The 22,557-nt window shown below is 38.6% G+C and overlaps 1 protein-coding gene across 1 annotated transcript; it reads left to right on the top strand.

The window, feature by feature from the left end:
- The first annotated feature begins 10,876 nt into the window (after positions 1 to 10,876).
- Positions 10,877 to 20,287, top strand: LOC149007403 (protein argonaute PNH1-like). Its single transcript, XM_089165535.1, is given in 23 exon segments — positions 10,877 to 11,114; positions 12,243 to 12,750; positions 12,873 to 13,081; positions 13,220 to 13,366; positions 13,474 to 13,607; positions 13,723 to 13,832; positions 14,703 to 14,809; positions 14,910 to 15,048; positions 15,135 to 15,251; positions 16,341 to 16,448; positions 16,560 to 16,631; positions 16,733 to 16,855; positions 17,094 to 17,253; positions 17,379 to 17,500; positions 17,617 to 17,754; positions 17,834 to 17,976; positions 18,655 to 18,717; positions 18,883 to 18,946; positions 19,022 to 19,157; positions 19,231 to 19,304; positions 19,437 to 19,531; positions 19,606 to 19,637; positions 19,963 to 20,287. Coding segments are annotated over 22 exon segments (2,811 nt in total). The 5' UTR covers positions 10,877 to 11,114; positions 12,243 to 12,402; the 3' UTR covers positions 20,133 to 20,287.
- The last annotated feature ends 2,270 nt before the right edge of the window (positions 20,288 to 22,557 follow it).

The following is a 22,557-nucleotide window of genomic DNA, read 5'->3' as shown; positions in this document are numbered from 1 at the left end:
AGTTAAGTATATTCCTCACCTTTTACTTTATTCTTCCTCCAATGATCAGTAATTCCTTCTCACAAATTAGTGACTAAAGATATATTAACCTATTCATGCAAAAGAAATAATTATCACAAATTAGAGCCAATTTGGGTTTCAAATGATATCTTAAAATCTTCCCACAAAAACCCAAATCTGAAAACTAGGTTAAAAATGGTAGTTCTCAACCTCACTAGTGAATGGTCACTAATTTGCCACCAACTCGAAGTTTATAATGAAGCAAAACTTTGGGAAAATCTAATTGGAAACAAAAGGATCCTACGGGTACCTTCAATTTTATTAAATTTGACCCATCTCAAAAAGCCCCAAATTTGACTCTCATAAATCACCCGTGTGTGACCCGGGGAGTCAAATTCTAAAATCTTTTGCAAGGGGATAAACCATTACTCCCAAACTCAAAGGGAACCTTAATATAAGAAAATATAAGCATCTAGGGTACCTATAATTATTCCCTTTCATAGATCCGATCCCTCAATAGAAGAGAAAAGATATTACTTCCACAAACTACGAAGGGACATTAAAGTAATAAAGGAAACCATCCAAGATACCTAACAACCTTCCCTTTCAAGATTCCTCAAAAGGAAAGGAGAGAAAATACTCACAAAATTGTGAGTAAGAGAAGGATTAAAGAAAACTAACCTTTCGTAATGATTTTGCAAAGATTCGGATCATAGACACCTTCGGAAGAATGGAAATCGCTCCTCTCTTTCGTTTCTCCTTTTCTCCAAAGTTTCCGCCTCTTTCTAGCCTCCAAAAATGCGTTTACGGATGAGATAAAACATAAATAGGGTTTAAAAATCCGAATTTCCAATTTTGCCCCTAAACAGAAAATGGGATGGGGGTTGGTTCACATAAACGGCTCAAACTTCTGGCTCATGGTTGGACCCCCAAACGAACTCCGATTTTGATGATTTTTGGCTCGTTGGAAAGGTCTTTCGACGATCTTCAATTTGATACCTTATGTACGTCAATCGAATTGTCCATCACTGATCTACAGATATTCCAAAATTATCATTTTTACACTATCGAGACTAATCTTCTCTCTTCACTTAAACTCTAAGAGAGTTTTTGAGTCATTATAAGGGTCATCTACCAACATTTGTTTAATTTCCAATCCTTCGGGCTCGAATTGAATGGTCCACAATTGTCGCCGAATCAAGGCCCAGGTTCTCGGTCTTAAAACCACGGGTTAAAGGGGTAGAAATCTGGGGGATTTCATAGTATCTATGCTTGTTAGGGGTTTATTTGCCATGTTTGGTGTCTCTCTCTTTGATCTTTGGATTATCTTCAGCGATAATCAGGTAAGGACAGTTGATTCCTTAACTACATAGATTGCTTGTTCTCTGGTTTCTACTTTATGAAACTATGAGATTACCTACTGCTATTGTATTTTAATTCTGATCTCCTACTGTGAGAACAGTAGCACTTAATTATATCATCTTTTCATTGTTTATGTTATATGAATTACTTATTACTGCTTAATCTGATGTTGCTTTTACATTCTCTTTTATATGATGAACTACTGGTTGTGTATGTCATGACTGATCTGAGAATGTGTTTGCTTAAGTTTGGTTTGGGATTGGGAAGTGTCCTTTTGACACTTCTGTCCTTGGACATTATCGGAAATAGTATGGGATGTTTCCGGGGTTGCCCATCGACACTTTTCCGAATCAATGGTTGTCATTCCTAGGGATGTCTAGCAGTGTTTGGCTTGAATATACCCCTGTTATATCATACCCGATTAGGAAGGGTATTGAGACCAAACGACCCGTGGTAGCAATGGGGATTCATGGGCACTCAAGACCGGTGAGTTATATCCGTGAGAGGACGGGAATCACATTGTGGGGGCCATTTATTGGAGGGTTGCATATGGCTAGACTTGGGCTCATGGGCGCTCGAGACCGGTGAGTTATATCCGTGAGAGGACATGAGAGCTTCCCGTTTACCATATGTGGATAACCAATAGGGTTGATGAGTCCGGTGAGTAATATCCGTGACTCTAGTGTGAAGGATACCGGAAAGGATCCCGAGAGGGGAGGAATGGAAGTATCTGGAACTGACTTGATGTAACTAAGTAGATGACTTGCATTGGGCTAGGCTTTTCCCTGACATGCGCCGGTACTTATGCCAAATGGTTGTGAGAGAGTGTGTTGACTTAACCCCCTACCATGGTTTGTCCGAGAGGGATGCCCGGACCCACTACCAACAGGAGCCGTATGCGTGACCTACCCAAAGAAGTACGGTGCTATGACTTAAAGCATGTCTGCCATAGAGACCAGCATACATAGAGTTAGACGCATATATACATTACTTGTTTCATATTGCATTGCATCTTGTTATGGTTTGCTTCCATGTTATTTATGTTGTTATGGATTAACTTGCCTTACTGAGTTTCTTTCGAAACTCATTCCTTTTTTTGTACAATCTGTTGTTAGACTTCTCTACAGGTTCGAATTTCTTTGACGGTATGTATGAGGAAGCACAAGGTGAAGAAGATGAAGACTGAAGAGCAAGAAGAGTTGACTGAAGATGTGGATTAGATTTTCTTTTGTTTCTTCTAGACTTATCTTTTACTTTACTTGTATTAGCTTAGAGCTTTACTTAGATTTCGATCTACCTTCCGCATGTATTTGTAGGGTATAATTCCGCTATACTCTACAGTTGTCTTTTGATTTTGGTATCTTGTTATTCCGCACTCTGATATTTTTTAGTGATCCTTCTGAGATCCTTTCTTGACTTTTATTATAAAGGGTAATTTTCATCTGGACCCCCTGAGGTTTAGTGTATGTCATTTTTAGTCCAAAAAAACTGAAACTTTGCATCTGCCTCCCCTATAGTATGGAAAAAGTCAATTTAAGGACAAATTATCGCTTCTTGGACGAATTTGCCCTTTTTATTTTTTATTTTTTTATTACATTTTAAGGATTTAAAGTTTATTAATTTACAAAATCAAACCCTCCTTCATTACCTAATTCCCAAATTCCAAAATCCCTGGTTCTACCTATTCTAAATCTTTATTTTTCAAACCCTAGTTGAAGATTAGGAAATGAAAATTAATGGGTGGAACATAATCCCCAACTAGTCGAGTCGAGAGCGAGAGAGAGGAACCAGAACATAGAAGAGTGTAACCAAGAGGATAGTTTGAAATCGACCGAGAAAAGCATCTGCAACGAAAGCTCCAAACAGAGGAAGTGAGACAAACCTGTCCAGGTATTAATGTTCACCGCTGCCATCACCTCGACTGTTGAAGTGGTGCCATCACCTCGACTGCTGAAGTGGTCCCGTGAGGTAAGTAATCAGGTTGGAACTAATTCCATTACAAGAAAACCTCTCTGCGATCTCAAATCCAAAAAAGAAATTCTCATTAATTGAAGATTCCTAATCATTTCTCAATTGATCGAAGCGAAACAAAGAAAGAGAAAGAAAGAGAAAGGAAATGAAAGGAAATGAAATTAATCAACATTTACCAATGATGAAAACGAAAGATCTCCTGTTTTAGATCTAATCGTCGGTTGACCTCTGTAATAGACTAAACCTTTAACCATTTCTGATAACAGAGAAGAATGATCCATTACTGATGAACTGAGTTAGCTTTGTTTCATTGACGAGAAAAAAACCTTATTAATCATTTCTCAATTGAGCTAAACGAAACAAAGAAAGAGAAAGAAAGAGAAAGGAAATGAAATTAATCAACATTTATTGATGATGAAAACGATAGATCTCCATCGGCCTGTTTCAGATGCAATTGCCGGTTGACCTCTGTAATGACTGAACCTTTAACCGTTTCTGATAACAGAGATTTGGGAATCGGGTAATAGAGAAATGTCTGATTTTGTAAATTAATAACTTTTAATCCCGTAAAATGTAAAAATAAAATAAATTAAATTAAGAAAGAAAAAAAAAGGGCAAATTCGTCCAAGAAGAGATAATTTGCCTTAAATTGACTTTTTCCATACTACAGGGGAGGCAGATGCAAAGTTTCAGTTTTTTTTAGACTAAAAATGACATACACTAAACCTCAGGGGGTCCAGATGAAAATTACCCTATTATAAATTACTTGAACATTTTGATTTGTTCTTGCTTTTGATTATGTTATTGTGCGAAATGGATATGATCGTTCCTAAACTTGATCTTTTGGGCTGTGGATCACACTCTCGGGTATGCCAGCTAGGGTACCGGCTGGGAGGATGTGACATAGGGTATGGTTGATGGGCGCTCAAGACCTGTAACCACCCGTGAGAGGACATAAACCATACTGCGGATACCCGAAAGGGGCCATTTATTGGTAGGGTTGCAAATGGATAGACTTGGGCTCACGGGCGCTCAAGACCGGTAACCAATCCGTGAGAGGATGTGAGAGCTTCCCATTTACCATTTGTGGACGACCAATAGGGTTGATGAGTCCGTAGTCCGAGTTGGTTGTAGCCATAGGATACGCTGACTCTAGTGTGAAGGATACGGAACCGAGTTGGTCGATGCCATAGGGAAAGCATCCGGATCTGATATGATACGACTGAGTAGATGACTTGCATTGGGCTAGGCTTCGCCGTGACATGCGCCAATACTTATTCCAATGGTGATGTGAGAGAGTGGTGACTTAATCCCCAACCATGGTTTCTGATAAAGACTTTACCCAATTACCCCGGCAGACCCAAGATATCATGTATGATTGAGGGGGAGTGACAGACAACCTAAAGAAGTATGGTGCTATGGCTTAAAGCATGTCTACCTCAGAGACTAGCATACTTAGAGTTAGAATCATATTTCATCATTGTCTCATATCATCTTGCATCATATTGTGACTTGTATCGTATGATTTGTGTATTGTGGAACGATTCGCCTTGCTGAGTTCTTTGAACTCATTTCCTTTCTGCAATTGTTTTTGTTAGACATATCTGCAGGTACTGAAGACATTGATGGCTCCTACTATGAGGCGGTGCAGGATCCCTCAAACTACGGTGAAGGTCCTGGCTATTACGAAGATTATGGTAAAGGTGCCGAGGGTGATTACCCTCCGTACTAGAGTTAGTCCGACCTTGATTTGGGAGAGGCCATGCTTAGTCTCCTTTGTGTACACTTACGAGGATACTCTATACTTGACGAAGGAGACTCTAGCCTAGGCCCTTATGTCTTTTTGGAACCCGGATATGTTTTAATAACTCTTTGGATTTACTCTTTGATGTTGGGATTTGTAACTGAATTGATTAACCACTTTTTCACTGCTTTTGGAGAAGGAGTGACTTCTGATCACTCTCTTTCTCTTTTGAGACTTTCTTGATATGTATTTGATACTTGATAATTTCCGCACTCTGATTGATTATATTTTCTTATTCACTTGATCTAATTATTACTTGCTTAAAACATTGATTATATTGTTCGTGATTATGTTATCGTGTATGTGGGAGGCATGGCCGCTCGATCCTTGATCCTCGGGCTGTGGATCACATTCTCGGGTATGCCAGATAGAATACCGGCTGGGTGGATGTGACACATATCATCACCATGCAAATGTTGTGATCAGGAACCAAAATCATATGAATACAGACATACCCTCTAGCCCAAGTGTTTCTTTGGTACTTATAAATGTACAATGTATCCATCTCTATATCTTCTCCTTTTATCAACATTAAATATCCATTCATGTGTATGTAGAATTCAAACATGAAACAAACCCAAAAACAGAACAAAAGCCAAATACTTGATGTATCCCAATTATCAACATTATGTAAAAAATATTGATAACTAAACAATTGATATACGAAAAATATCGTTAATGATGTCGTATATCACTCTTAAAAAGCAAAGCACTTAGATATAGAAGGAATATGGTGCTCGGCATGATAGGAATGAAATCCAAAATCTAGAATATAAACTTGGATAAGAACATGTTGTCGCTCTAATGTCTCTCGAGTACATAGTAGTCAACTTCTACTCATTTCTATAGTCTTGCACACAGATTCACATCCTCTGTAATTCCTTTCCCTACAATTCCCTGTAATTCCCTCTTAAGATTGTGCCACATGGCATCAGGTAATCCAACGGTCACCCAATTCTAAACCCACCCATATATTCCTCTCTCCTCTCTCTTCCCCAAATTTAGAAAAACCCTGAATCCTCTGCGAATTTTTCGTCTCTTCTGTGCGAAATTCTCAAAAAGCCCTCTCCTCCTCTTCACGAACATATTGCTCGTGAAAAGAAACTAAAGGAGATTCGTTTATGACTAGTTTTGCAAAGCATGCAGTGGATGAGTATGACTGTAAGAGTGTATGAATCGACTTCTAACAAATGTAGTGGATCGCATTTATTATGATCGTTTCTTGTGAACCATTCTCTATTAATCCCTATTGAGTTATGCAGATTAACTCTTTTGACCCCACACTCTTGTTAATGGAAAGCCAAGTGTGTTTCAGACTTCTTCCTATTTGTTGGATTCAGGAGCTTCAGAAAGTTACAAATCGCATATGACAAATATGTTTGTTTTCCCTTTTTCTCTTCTACCATGCAAAGAAGGGATATTTTGAGGGTTGGGTCTTCCGGAGAAATAGAACAACTGGAGGGCGAGATCTAGTTTCATCCCCATGATCCCCATCCTGGATTCTACTTTTAGGTTCTTGATTATATTGTTAGAGAAGGAAGGCAAAATAAGTTTTTCACAAACTGCCCTTTAATCATACTTCACATTGAAGGAAAAACATCAAGATTCGTAACCAGAACCGTGTTTATTTCCTGCAATTCCTTCAATTTGGACAATAAAGAATCTGATACTGAGTTTTTTGTTCAAGAAGATTGACCGACCAATGGGACCGCTGATTAAACCCCGGTTCCCATTGGGAGAACTTCAACCTCTAGGCTTTTGTATCATCTTATTTCAAAATCAGGATGATTCTAGATAATTTTGTGAAGAGAGTGAGTGATAGGGGTGCAAGTTTGGCCCTAGCGGCCCTGACCCGCCCTAAGCCCGCCCTGAGCCCAAATAGGGCTTGTGCTAAAGATTTTGGCCCTAAGGGCGGGTTAGGGCCAAAATATTCTGGCTCTGAACTAGGGCCAAGGGTGGGCCTGGGATTACTCTCTGGCTTGCCCAGCCCATCCCGGCCCGTCCCTGATTTTGGCCCTAATCTTGGCCCTGATTTTGGCCCAAATATTGGCCCTGATTTTGGCCCTGATTCTAGCCCTGATTTTGGCTATGATCTTAGCCCTGATTTTAGCCCTGATTTTGGCCCTGATTCTGGTTCTGATCTTGGCCCTGATTCTGACCCTGATCTTGGCCCTGATCCTAGCCCTGATATTGGCCATAATCTAGGCCATGATTTTGGCCCTGATTTGAGTCTGGATCCTCCACCCATATAGAGATGAATTAATTATAATTCACATGGGTGAATATTTGACACCTGTCATAAATTATATCTTCATTACCAATGTAGTAAGCATCTACCTGATTTTGGCCCGATCTTGACCCTAATTTTGGCTCTAGTCTTAATGTTAATTTGATCATGATTATATATTAGATTTTTACCCTAATCTTCACATTAACATTGATATAACTATAAGTCTCGACTTTGACCTTCAGTCATTTTGATAATATTAGACTATGAGTTCACTTTTTATATTATTTTTAAGATAATTTTTATTTTTTGAATTATGTCATTTTTAGTTCAAAAAAATCATTGATTTTTTTTTTTTTGACTAAAGCCAAATGATATATTATAAATAATAAAAGCTAGTATATAGAGAATTTATATCTAACAAATCTACACTCCAACTTCTCATCATGAATATTGACATCTTTCTTTTGCCTCCAATGTGATATTTCAAAGAAAAGAAAAGAAAAAAAAACTTATTAAGACAGATAGCTATGTTTGTAACTAAAATATAATTTTCTTTCACCACGAAAAAAAAAAATTGTTGATTTACTTGTTAACAAAGTTTTGAATTTTTTTTGGTTGAATAAAGATGTCAATGGGAGGCGTTTTCAATTTCCATCACCAAAGTAATGGGAGAGGTTTTTAATTTTCATCATCAAAGCAATGAGAGACTTTTAGAGATCAATATAAAATTATGGAGTATTAATTTATTTATGTTTAAAGCAACACTATTAACTTATTGACTATTTTATCATTTTGTATGAGCTTGAATCATCTATATTTCTATGAATTTTATTTTTAGTTTGCTTATGATACTTTTATTATTATTATTATTATTATTATTTTATGAATTTACATTTGTTATTTTAGGTCCAAGAATATGACCAATTAAGGCTAGGGCCAAGATAGGGTCAATTAGGGCTAGGGACAAGGCTAATTAGGGTTAGGGACAGGGTCAATTAAGGCTAATCAAGGCCAATCAAGGTCAGGGTTAGGGCCAATCAGGGCTAATTAGGGCCAGGGCCAATTAGGGTCAGGGCCAGGGCCAATCAGGGCCAACCCATCCCAACCCGGCCAAATTAGGGCCAATTAGGGCGAGAATGGGCTTGGCTCTGTAGGGCTTAGGGCCAAGGACAATAATCCTTGGCTCTGAACTAGGGTCAGGGCAGGAATGGGCTCAGATTAGAATATATAGGGCAGAGCTTGGGATTGCAAAAGCCCGGCCCAGCCCGGCCCAGTTGCAGCCCTAGTGAGTGAGCCGTGAGCCTTATGAAGGATAAGAAAATTGCTGTAATTCAAGGCTTTTCTAAATTTCGTGAAGAAGAGGAGAGGCAAACGCCAATAGGAGGAGAGGGCATTTTCAGAATTTTGCACAAAGAGACACAGTTTGAGACGAAGAAATATCAGAGGATTTAGGTTTTTTTTGAATTTGGGGAGGAGAGAGGAGAGATGAATATATGGGTGGGTTTAGAATTGGATGACCATTGATTACCTGATGCCATGTGGCACAATTTTAGGAGGGAATTACATAGAATTGTAGGGAAAGGAATTACAGAAGATGTGAATCCGATCATCCATTCAATCAAATGTTTTTATACAAAGAATTTACATGATAGTACAGAAAGAAAGAGACCCAAATATATTCCCCTTCAATTTTGACGAACTGCAGAAAGTGGTCAAACAAAAATGCAAAAAGAAACCCAGATAGATGTTAGTTTAGATGGCTAAAATCATTAGTTGCATATAAAAATTTCTTGTTTCCCATAAATACTCGAGACGATTAACGTTGATGAAGTGAGTTTTCAGGAAATATATAGAACGGAGCAAGAATGAGTAGCAGAATAGGAGCGGTAGCAAGAGTAGTAGGAGGAAATAGAAACTAATGCCCTAATCATCAAGGTGAATTCAAAAGTTAACCAGGAAATGATTCCATACTACACACAGAAATGCCAGAACATAGACCCAATAACATACCTCTTGATTCACACTAGATAGAGGACGCAAGCTCGATTTGCGACGAGTGATTTGCCAACAATGCTCTAGGAACGGCTCATAGAGTTGCAACTTCATGGAGGAAGGCAAGCATCTCGCATATTTGTAAGACGCTCTTGGGTTCAAAGAGTCATTGAGGAAGATGATCAGGAAGAAGGCTCCTTGTAGTGCTTGAAAAAGGCACGTCGAAATCTCGAGTTCTCACAATTTCTAGGGCTCCCACGAGCACAGAATCACATGAATTTATTCTATGGCTTGAAATTTGGTGATTCTATTTGAAAATCATCTATTGAGGTGTTTTGGAATAATTTGGATTTTCGAAACACTTCTTAACGAGGAATCCACCATTCTTATATCATAAGATACCAAACAACAGGTAAAAACTCCGGTGTCGGTAACTCCTAGCATCTTCTGCGGCTCTACGTTGATATTTCCCCAAAAATGACATCGTCGTTCACCGCACATATAAAATCCTAAACCTTGGGGGTAATGCCATCGCCAGTACTGCGCCACCATACCTTTTCTCAAAGTGGACTCATGTCTCCTTTCGCTTTCGATGCTTTTCTTTCTCTGACATTCTCTGCTATATCCTTCTCAACTCACACCTCTTTCGTGCCGCTCTTCTCGTTGGGATTTTTCGTCGTGGTATCTATATCCGGTCAAGTTTTGGCAAGAAACCTCGCATTCACAGCAACAGTTTCTTTTTCATCGGTTTCAGCCGATCATTTCTCTTCTCTCCTGCAAGTTTGTGAAAGCTCGAGTAGAATCAAACTGAGAGAGTTGCAGAGACGTTTCCGTATGGAATCTGAGCTTTTTCTATTTGTTTATTTGTAGTTTAGACTATTTTTTTCTCTCTCTGTGCAAGAAAATAGAGAGAAGACGGCTTTCTCAATGAGCGCACGCTTCACGTCTCTTAAAGCTTCATCTCAAGCTTACTGTTTAAAGTTCCTTTCCATAAAGCTTCCGCTTCATTTTATATAGTTATTTTAGATCGAAAATAACGTTAGAATAAGCTGTAACTGCGTCTAAACTTCTCGCTTCTCCCCAAATTCATTTTATCTGAAACAGTTTCCCTGCTTTGTTTAGCTTTGCGTTGAGATAAATGCTTGCTGCCTGGATTCCTGTAGCTATTGAAGCCACCATTGACTACTTGAAGTTCGATCTCTGATGAAACCAGAGGTCCGTTCAGTCACAGAGGCATTTGTTTGAATTAATTTAGCTGTAACTGCTTTTCTGGAGTTAAGTGTTTCTTCTTTCATGTTATCCTTTTAAGTTCAACTCTTTTTAGAGTCGAGTTTGGATTTCCCTTCTCCACCGGGAATCGATCTGTTAGTGAGATATCTCTTGCTTGAAGCTGACCTTTGATTGCATGGATACGCACCCCGTGCTGAGACCGTTTCGGTGATGTCCATCTCACTCTGTGAGTATCAGATCTCGAAGATTTTCTAAGCGTCGTTTTACAGTAAAGGTCTGACAGATATACTCTTGAAGCAAGAGTAGATTTTGCATTGTTTGCAGAAGCTCGCTGGCTTGCGTTTTGATCCTCGTTTTTAATGTTGCAGAGCTCTAAAAATCGGTTAGGTGGACTTTGTGTTAGTAGGAAGTCTGAAATTAGCAATTAAGACGGAGATTTCTTCTTGAACACCGAGCCAGAGACACAGTGGCGTTAATGTACGGTTGCAGCAGCTAACAACTAGTAAGGAAAACGTAAAGCTAAAGGTTCGTCTTCTCAGCCTCTCTCCCTCCCTCTCTTCTGTAGTTCTGTTCTGTAATCGTAACTGTAGTTCTTTTTCTTTCTTTCTTTCTTTCTTTCTTTCTTTTTTTCCCCTCTGTCTCTCTCATGATTGCTCTAGCTGTTTTCGAGTTTTGGCGTTTCCTTCCAGCCGTATCGTTTTCATGGTGTATGTGTATCATATTCTCGTGTGCATTGATTACTCACACGTGATGGGTTGTTGGAGGATCAGTTAGAGAGAGAGAGAGAGAGAGAGAAAAGGACCATTTGCCTGGCTTTTTGTCTATGGTTATTGCTTTTGCTTTGTCGTCTGCTGTTATTCGGCATTTTCTCTGAACAGGAGTGCATGGGATGTTGCTAGGGTTTCACGATGGGTGATCTCAAATAAAACTAACTAGCCTTTGGTCTGAAACTGAATCATTGCATGGTTTTGGAAACAACATCATCACTCACAGAGTATATCGTATATACACTGACTATGAACAGTTTTGGCCAAAAAAAAAAGACTATGAACAGTCCAAGGTATTGAATATTTTTCAGCAACTTGTCCGTTTACGACAAAGAGTTAAAGCCAACTCTGCGAATCGAGTCGAAACTCTATCATTGTTCACATATCTCTCCCCCTAAAAGCAAGAGATCTATCTGAAAATTAGTAAATTATAAAACGCTGGGCATTCATTTGATTACGTGGGGGCAGCTTTGAGTACTTGAGAGTCCCATTAGGCTCAACCAGTTCACAGAGCGGCTCAATTTTAATCTGCGATGGTTCGATTAGATGGAACCCTCTTGGCGATCCGAGTAGAAGACGAGTTTTGTTGCATGACCATAATCAAGTTTTGACGGATTGATAATCTCATGAAAACCGGGATGACCACTTCTTTCCCAGAGAAATCCAGTATTCTCAAGGAGTTTCAGAATAATCATGAAATTTGCAACACCTAATTTCTATGCGAGCACTGTCTTCTCCACATCTTCTCCCGTTTTAGTTCTACGGTTCTACCTAACTGTGCATGTAAGAACCGATGATTAAATGCCATTGAATGAAGATATAAATTGCTTGTTTTATAGAAAATCTGTTTGTCAGTAATACGATCCTTTGCTGCATTTATTCATAGCAATAAGCGCTGGTGGTGCTGCAGCTTCTGATGATGGTTGAGGAGAATATGAAAATAAGGATATGAGCTAATTCTATCATTCTATTTGCAAGCAGCGACGAAGCTATATGGAACATAGAAGAGCTTCCTGAAAAGTTTGTCCCTAGCTTGCCTGTCAGAGATGTCTCACATACAGATGGACCCCCAAGAGAGAAACGTGGTAAGAAAACCGCTCCAGAACTCTATGAATCAGCAGAACCCAGCTTCCCAGTCGTTAGAGAACTGTACCATTTGCTTTCAAAATCCAAAGAAGAGTTGTGGTAGGAGAAGAATGAGAGGAAGAGGTAAAGGTGCCCAAGCTCAGGAGCTGACGCAAGCGGAGCTTGATGTTGATATGGGATCCCCTGTTTCGGCCAAAGGTTTCATGTTCCAATGCCGGCCTGGCTTTGGTCAAGCAGGTACTAAATGCATTGTCAAGGCCAACCATTTCCTTGTGGAGTTGCCGGACAAGGACCTGAATCAGTACGACGTAAGCTATTTTTATATCATCTTTGCAGTTTTCATTTGTGGAAGTATATGATATACATCATGCGAAAGCTAGATAACCCAGATTGACATTGAATACAATTATTAAACATTGTCTCTCTGCAGGTAACAATAACTCCTGAGGTGGTCTCCCGTCGCTTAAACAGAGAAATAATGTCTCAGTTAGTTAAACTTTACAGAGAGACTGAATTGGGTCTGAGGCTCCCAGCTTATGATGGGAGGAAGAGTCTTTACACAGCTGGATCGTTGCCTTTTACCTCAAAGGAGTTCAAAGTAAAACTAGTTAGTAAAGATGAGGATCTGGGCATAACCAGGTATTTTCACTGTTCTTACTTGATTTCAGACCATTCTCCAAGCGTGTTGTTTTTTTTGCAATGGCATATGAATTGTAGATTATTTTGACGTTATTTCTTCCATAATTTCTTTTATTCCTTGTAACATACTTTTATCAGGGAACAAGAATATAAAGTGGCAATCAAATTTGCAGCTCAGTCGGATATGCACCAGTTACGCCAATTTCTTGCGGGAAAGCAAGTTGACACTCCACAAGATACCTTACAGGTTCTTGACATAGTCTTGAGAGAATTGTCTAGCCAAAGGTGACTTAGTTTTCTCTACTATTGTCATTTTTCTCTTTCGTACCAAATGCTTTAATAAGTGAAGTCTCATATCATAACCCTGTTTTCTCTTGCCAATGTGTCCTTAGGTGCATATCAATAGGAAAATCATTCTATTCCCCCAATATTAGAAAACCACAGCAGCTGGGTGGTGGGTTAGAATCTTGGTGTGGATTCTACCAGAGTATAAGACCAACGCAGATGGGATTGTCTCTTAATATTGGTATCTGGTCTTGTTTTTCATTTATTTTTTTCTATTTCTAAAGTGCAGGGATGCTTTATTAGTCCCTCCAGTGCACTAATTTTTTTTTCCTTTTTATGTTGACCTCATTTTGCAGACATGTCCACAACTGCATTCATTGAACCACTCCCAGTGATAGATTTTGTAGGTCAAATTTTGGGCAAAGATGTTCTGTCAAGACCGTTATCTGATGCAGATCGTGTTAAGGTATATTCACATTCAGTTATTGAGGAAACATAACAACAAATGCATGTCAGCAGAACAGAGGTGCAAGCAATCTTGTATCAATATAAGTTTCATTTTGCTGCACATTCCATCTTTATTTGATATAGTAGAAAGAAGAGGACTTCTTTTTATCCCTAGTACGTGTGGGCTCCAGATTTGTTTTCGAGGCCTATATTTTTAAGTTTGTGTCAAGTTGAAACAAGGCCTCCAGCCAAAACTTTAACTTGCTATGCACACTCTGTGTGTGTGTGTGTGTGTGTGTGTGTGTGTGTGTGTGTGTGTGTGTGTGTTGGGAGGGGGGGGTGTTGTGTGCTCTCAAAGGCTCAAAAATTTTGGAACCTTACATTGTACTATTTCAGCATTGAATTTATGGAATACCAAAAATAATAAATGAAAAGAATTATTCCACATGCAGTTCATTGATTGGTGGATCTAATGAACCATGGGTTGTTTTTGATTGGTCAACTGAGCTGGTCCTATATTGAGAGGGTGGGCCTTGGTGTAACAGTAAAGGGTACTCCATTGTGATCAAATGGTCATGAGTTTGAGCCTAGGAATAAACTTTGCAAGAAAAATAGGGTTAAGGCTGAGTACATTATTGTGACCCTCTCAAGAGCCAACAGAAGCGGTATCCTCGTGCATTGGGCACTCCCTCTGATGAGTGGATTCTATTTCTATGGATAGATATGATGTTCTGTAGAGCATTTATTGAATTAACTTATATAATAAGCCAAGCATTTGGTTTTTTTGTTTGTTCCCGGAATTATTTTACTGCCTTTTGAGATTGAAGTTTCTTCCTGGAATTGATATAAAACGTAGTAAAGTGATTACTATTTTGACTAATATGAGCAGGTTAAGAAAGCCCTTAGAGGAGTCAAAGTTGAGATTACTCACCGAGGAAATGTACGATGAAAATACCGAATTTCAGGAATAACTTCACAGCCAACAAGAGAACTAATGTATCACAGATTCCTTTTAATATATTTTTTGAAAAACTTTAAGCCATTATAACAGTTGTTTCTGATTCTCTTATCTTTTTCCCCTCCCTTTCACCAACAGTTTCCCAGTAGATGAACAGAAGAACATGAAATCAGTCATTGAATACTTTCAGGAGATGTATGGGTTTACCATTCTGAATTCCCATCTTCCTTGCCTTCAAGTAGGAAACCAGAGAAAAGCAAATTATCTGCCAATGGAGGTACAACCTATGCTTACTGTATCTTTTGTTCATAAGAAGTCCTTACTTTTTCTTAGTTAACCCTGCCATTGTTCATGATAATTCAGGCATGCAAAATTGTTGAGGGACAAAGGTGCACCAAGAACTTGAACGAAAAGCAGATAACGTCCTTGCTAAAAATTACCTGCCAGAGACCACAGGAGAAAGAAATGGACATTTTGCAGGTCAACCCCAATTTCTACCCAGGAACAAAAAGAGAAGCTTTTAAGTGGAGAGATTATTTCTTGCTACAAGCAAAATTAAAACAAGTGTAGAACTTGATAAAATGAAAAACCAATAAGTGGAAAACCTTTTATTGTTTTGAGCAAGTTAAAACAGTGTAAAAAATAACACATAATGTTTGTGTCCCCTTTCTTGTTAATTCTGAAGTTGGATTGCTCGAGCATTCTTCAAATATTTAGCGAAATATTTATTTATTTTTACTTTTTTTGGGGGGGAGGGGGGGGGAGGGGAGGTGGAAGAGGGGATGAAGGAGAAGAAAGTGCTGAGGATGACCCTTTCAATTGACTAATCCTTTTTCAAATACCAGGAAAACAGGTCCATCGAGTCCTTAGGTTCTATATAACTCCTGCTAGTGCTTTTCTGAAAATAATGTTTGGTAGACAGGGAGTAGTACGACACTAAACTTGGAACACAATAACAGCCAGGAGAGATCTTAACAATGCAAACTGTCATTGATTGTTCCCAGCTCCTGCTTCAGGAATAGAAATATTCCAGAATCATGAACATGATAGATCTAAGTTGGAAGACAACAACAGCTAGGAGAGATCCTTAGAGCCCCACCTCCTACATCAGCACTATAAATCTTTCAGAGATGAACATTATTAATCCAACTTAGGTGTGTGTTCCCAAGTTAAAAATTTGCTGTTTTCATATACTTATTGATGCATTTTATGCTGAAGAGCTGGTATGGCATACATATCTGATTCTTATGATAGTTCTGCAATATCTTCTGAATTGAATTCTCTAGAGACTTCCTTGGTGGCAGGCTGGCCAGGCCAAAGTCCTCTGGAAGAGGAGGTGCTGGAGAGGGTGACAGCACCACCATTCCCAGACCTTGTTGCACCACGAGGTGCCCTCATTGAATAGATTCTTTTCGCAAATACAAGATACAGATTGTGGATGAGATCTTATACTGGAAGTAATTACTGATCTTACTTCCACATCAAATCTAGGAAACTATAAATTCCCTTGATAGTTATACTATTTGAAAAAGAAAGCAGTCAAGTTAGTTATTTTCTATTGATCAACAGACATTTCACCAAAATGAGTATGATCAAGATCCTTATACAAAGGAATTTAGCATCTCAATCACTGACAAGCTTACGTCTGTCAAAGCTCGGGTCCTTCCTGCGCCATGGGTAATGTGAAAATTAACATTAGTTCTTTGCATTGTATTATTTACTTGCATGACCTGATGTGCTAACTGATTACTTCTTGGTCATGTATTCCCTTGTTCCCCACCCCAATAGCTGAAATATCATGATACTGGGAAAGAAAAAGATTGTTTGCCTCACGTTGGTCAGTGGAATATGGTGAATAAGGTACTTTCACTTTCTACAGATACAAACTTCTATTTTACAGTTATCTTTTGTCACCTTTTCTATGAAATGAGGATGAATTTATAATCTGCTTCAAAATGCAGAAAATGATAAATGGGAGTATCATTAATTACTGGGCTTGTATCAACTTCTCAAGAAGTGTTCAAGAAAGCACTGCTCGCACTTTTTGTCAGGAGCTCGTTCAAATGTGTCAAGTCTCTGGCATGGTAAATTTTCATTTTTGCTTGTCTAATCTTTAGTGGCTCTTGATGTACTTGGTCATTTCTCATGATCAGGGTTCTTCTTATCTTCAGTAGGTCATGATACACTGAGTTTTTTTCCCTCAATGTCAGGCTCATGTCTACAATTGCTCCCCTGGAGATATTGAAGTCTCCTGAGCATGCTGAATCTATTGCTTGACTAGATTAACAGATGGATATTGGTATTTTTGATCTCCTGTTGTAGGAATTCAATCATGAACCTGTTATTCCAATATATTCAACAAGGCCGGATCAAGTTCACAAAGCACTCAGATATGTATATAACACGTCATTGAACAAACTAAGGGGGAAAGAGTTGGAGCTACTTATTGCTATTCTTCCAGACAACAATGGTTCTCTTTATGGTATGTGGCTGTATCATGTGATATTTTATCTACACTCTGGTTTGTTTTCTTTTTTCTTGGTTATGGTACCTTCTGAAATATTGTTGGCTGTCTTTGATGGAAGAACTAATGATTCAAGTTGTCAGGTGATTTAAAGAGAATTTGCGAAACAGATTTGGGGTTAATATCCCAGTGCTGTCTAACAAAATATGTTTTCAAGATCAGCAAACAGTATCTGGCAAACGTATCACTCAAAATCAATGTCAAGGTAAATACTTACAGAAATTATTGTTCTATTTCTCTGTTTTCCCTAATCCACTCCTGTTTAAATGTTTCATTTAGTTACTCAAATTTTTACATTTTCCCCCTCTGTTTTCTTTACAGATGGGGGGAAGAAATACGGTACTTTTAGATGCTTTGAGTTGGAGAATTCCTTTGGTTAGTGACATCCCCACAATCATATTTGGAGCTGATGTAACTCATCCAGAGACTGGGGAGGACACTAGTCCATCTATTGCTGCTGTAATGACATCATTTACTGTGAACTTTAGTGGTACTAGTGGGAAACTATAAAGTCCATACTGATGGTTTATGAATGCAGGTTGTAGCTTCCCAAGATTGGCCTGAAGTTACAAAATATGCTGGGTTGGTATGTGCTCAGGCTCACAGGCAAGAGCTTATTCAGGACTTGTTCAGAACCTGGCATGATCCACATCAGGGTACAGTTAGTGGGGGCATGATCAGGTGCATGTATACTTCCTGTGTCCTTAATATGTAATGGTTACTCTTGCTGTGTATTACCTTATCTCTGATAATTGTTTACTGAATGATTAATTAGTAGCTGCAGACCTTGGTTTGATTATGTCTCTCCAACGCTTTCTTTATTCAAGCTTGTCCCCTTAGCAGGCACTTGTTACCTTCTTTTTCTAGTTAAATTGGTCTGACATTCCCTAAGAGCACTGTTGAAAAGGTTGCATTGAGGTGATACAATATGCAGTAACCTGAAATTTGTCTTGCTTAATGGAGATGGCGTTTAGGCTTTCATAAAGTCAGACCTTACTTTCTTTTCATTTGGTTATTGAATGTCAAAAATATCTTCAAGTTTTCATTATCATTAATTCATATAATTGGTTGCCTGCTCAATTCACTTGCCAGCTGTCATAACAATTCAGTCAATGTGACTGCTGTGATTTCTGTCTTTCTAAGTAGGAAACTCCTATTGGAGTACCAATGTTTGATCAACTAAAATTTGGACGATTCCCCAAAGACAGTCAAAAAAACCCAAAACCAGGGCGTTGGGGGGGTGGTTTTTCCTCTGGGGGGGGAGGGGGGGGAGGAAGAAAAAAAAAAAAAAAAAAAAAAAAAAAACCCCTTTCCCCTCAACCAACAAAAAAAAGTTTGACTGGTTCCATGCTATTGCAGGGAGCTTTTGATTTCCTTTAGGAAGGCAACTGGACAGAAGCCATTGAGGATAATATTTTACAGGTATTTTTATCTGATATGTATTTTTTTTTCTCTTATTTTACCTTTTATGGTGATTTGGGAATTATCTGCTATTTATGACCAGCCTTGCTTGAGTGAAACCTGAATGTTAGTGAACTTCGTGGACTTCAAATTTTATTCCAACAGATTGTTTTTATGTACTTTCAGAGACGGTGTCAGTGAAGGGCAGTTTTATCAGGTTCTTCTGTATGAATTAGATGCAATCAGAAAGGTATGCAAGTACCTTATCTGCCCATCATTAATTCAAGCTTGACTGCTTCAATGTTTTTATATCTTTCTGCTTTAGGCTTGTGCATCCTTGGAGCCGAATTACCAGCCTCCAGTAACCTTTGTGGTAGTCCAAAAGCGTCACCATACAAAATTGTTTGCTAACAACCACAAGGATAGAAGTAGCATTGATAAGAGTGGAAACATCCTACCTGGTAATTTTATCAGTTTCTCATTCCATCAAGGACACCCTCCATAATTATCCTGTCTAACTTGCCACTATGGCAGGCACTGTGGTGGATACCAAGATCTGTCATCCTACTGAATTCGACTTCTACCTATGCAGTCATGCTGGAATCCAGGTATACTCTTATCATCTCAGAACACTAATGCGCTCTCTCTTGGGAGAACAAGCTTAGAGTTATGTTTTTTGAGTTGGACGGCTCTTAATCTGATTATGTTGAAAAATCTGTGCATAATATGGCATTTGAAAGGGAACAAGTCGACCAGCTCATTATCATGTTCTCTGGGATGAAAACAAATTCACTGCAGATGAAATTCAATCACTTACCAACAATCTATGTTATACGTAAGTCCTGGATGAAACTCTTGTAATTATGAGTACAATCTTTAGACATCCTCATCTGTTTGACTGGGTTGCAGGTATGCCCGGTGCACACGATCAGTTTCAGTGGGTAAGCATCCTTTATCTATAATTTCAAAAAATATATACACCTGAATTATTTTAACGAACTTCATGTGTTGAAATGGTTCTCATTCTTCTTGCTTTTCGTCTACTCATATTAGTTGATCTGAATAAATTTTTATTATGGCACTTGATAACTGTACTGGTCCTGTATCATAGGACTTCTGAAAGCCCGCACTTCACCTAGCTCAATGTCCACCTCTAACTTAATACTATCACCCAGCCATGTCAAGTATTAGTTTGAATTCACTTCAACTATACTGATTTGTATTTTGATGGATTCCTTGTGGTTGCTATACAACCAACATGACCAGTTCCTCCTGCTTACTATGCCCATCTGGCTGCATTTCGGGCTCGATTTTATATGGAACCAGAGATGCCTGAGAATCCTATGACACGAAGCAAGAACTCATCAAATGGATCTCGTGTCCGACCTCTACCTGCACTGAAAGAAAGGGTGAAAAAGGTAATGTTCTACTGCTAGGAGATAAATAAGGATGAAGAATCATTGTAAAGTAGTTTTGTGTAAATATTACGGAGTAAATGTTTCAGCTCTCCGGAATGAAATCTCAAATACTAATGTTTCTAACAATGTTTATGAGAAATATCAGTGGTTTTCTGTGGTGTTTTCGCTTGAATGTGAAATATATGAGGTGCATTTCCTGATTATTAGGTGTTCCAATCCTGCTTTTCATACATACTACATAGTAATTCTGTACTTAAATCAGATTTTGGCAGCTATATCCGTAGACGTGAGCGAAGTTGGAAGTTGAAGAATTTGGATTAATTATAGGTTACCTTCCTATCAACTAAGGGTAAAGTGTCTGTTATTTTGATATGATCAGGTGTCATGTTGAGCTCCCACTATCTAACAAGTTCTTTAACTTTATTAGTATTTCAACACAGAGTTTTTTGACACTTGAATTAAATTTGAGTCATTATCACAGAGGGCTTCTCTGGTTTTGGATTTTCATTTGCTGCTAACCTAAATCATGTACCACCACAACCCAGTGATGCAATCAGAGTAAGAGCTGATTCAGGACTTCTCTATCATAGATCCCATAATGGGTGTGATTTATAAGATGATTTTGCCAATCCAAAATCAATCCATAGACCTGGAGTAGTCTTGTTCAAGGTTTAAAGTATCCTACGATATGATACTAGCCGATAATTTGATACATTTCTTAAAATCACTTGATTGATACAATACAGCTTGTTAATACAATAAAGCACATGTTGGAGTAAATGTATAATTAACAATGTTGAAATTTTTAATTATGCCCAAGGGAAATTTGGAATTGCATTATTACGTGGTTCCAATTTTATGAGGATATATTTGGTAACTGCCGTCCCACTCTCTCACAAGTAAGATACGGGATTCATTGGACACACTCTCTCTCTCTCTAAGAAATGCAAGAACGAAAGGGAGAAACGTAGATATTTGGAGGTCTTCTTCTTTGATCTGCTTTCACATTTTTTACCAATAAATCCACAAAGGTATTTGGGTTGTGGATCTATTCTCTTTCCACAAGATCGAGGATTTACCGGTGACGAATTTTAGGAGGAACAACTCCATGGATCCTTTATTTTCTTCCACTACAATTTTTCTATTTTGGGATTAGTGTATCCAGGTAAGATTCTATCATCTCCTTCTATAGAATAATAAATCTGGAATATCATGTTATCTCCCTATTAGATAGATAACCTACATTGGCATCGGAGCTAGGTTCCACCTTTTTTTTTGTTCCTTCCGAATCCTTGGATGGTTGATTCGTTTTCCTTCTGAATTTGATTGTTAACATCTTGGATTGGATCCAAATGGGAGGATCCAAGGTTTTATTGGAACTCTAAATGAAAACTCGATAATTTGTTTTTGAATGATCCAAGAGGAAGGATCCTATGTGATTTTCCTTCCGTTTCTTAGGATCCAAATGAGACCATCGTTATCTAAAGCCTAGTAGGATTGTCTAATTTGCATGAAGTTGTTAATCCATGAAAATAGTATTTTTTTTTTTTTTTTTTTTAAATTCCAAGAATCTAGTCCTGTGTGGGCGTTTGGGTTCATTTTTAGAGGGACTTTTTCGTCCCGACCAGGTGCTGTCTCGTATGAGACAAACTTCCTTCTGATCACAGATGATCAGACGAAAATTCCGTCTGGTGAGACGGTAGTTCATCTGGGCAAACGAAGATCAGTCTGATTTTAGACGGTAATACATTGATTATTTATGTTCATGATTATGTTATTGTCTATGTGGGAGGTTGATTACCTCGATACTTGATCTTCGGGGCTGTGGATCACACACTCGTGTATGCCAGGTAGGGTACTGGCTGGGTGGATGTGACATTCGGAGTTGAACACTATGTCTTCCACTGATATGGCCCATAGTTGACTTTCACTTCTACTTCGGGTCTTCGGACCTACAGACAAAAGAGTATCCGGGTTAAGGTTAGGGCCGGGTTTCACATCCACATATTGTTGGGGCGGAATGCTCTCATGACTCCTCACGAAACCCGGTCCGTTCCTTGGACATCCATGAGCCCAACCCTAACATATGCAACCCTACCATTTATATGACTAACATTGGACCAACGTCACATCACTGTCATCACGGGTCATCCGGTTTCAATCCCCCTACCGAAAGGGTAGTAACATGTGGGGTACCTAGCCATGCAACTCTAGACTCTACCTAACAATGTCATCCAATAGTTATGACAGTGCTGGAGACATCAGCAGGCATGTGTCCCATTCCAAGGCCTTCTGATATCCCAAGCTAAGATATCTCAAAGGAATACCTTATCCATCAGAACCACATACTAACCATCATCAGTATATAACATTCATAATCAACAAAGTATATATGTAAACAAGATGAACAACAGTAATATGACAAGATAAGTATATAAAATAT

This window comes from Hakea prostrata, chromosome 8 (assembly GCF_041222555.1).
Source record: "Hakea prostrata isolate BN-2017 chromosome 8, UWA_Hpros_2, whole genome shotgun sequence".
Lineage (NCBI taxonomy): Eukaryota > Viridiplantae > Streptophyta > Magnoliopsida > Proteales > Proteaceae > Hakea > Hakea prostrata.
Note: the sequence above shows the minus strand (reverse complement) of the source record. Positions and strands in the feature narration are given on the sequence as shown.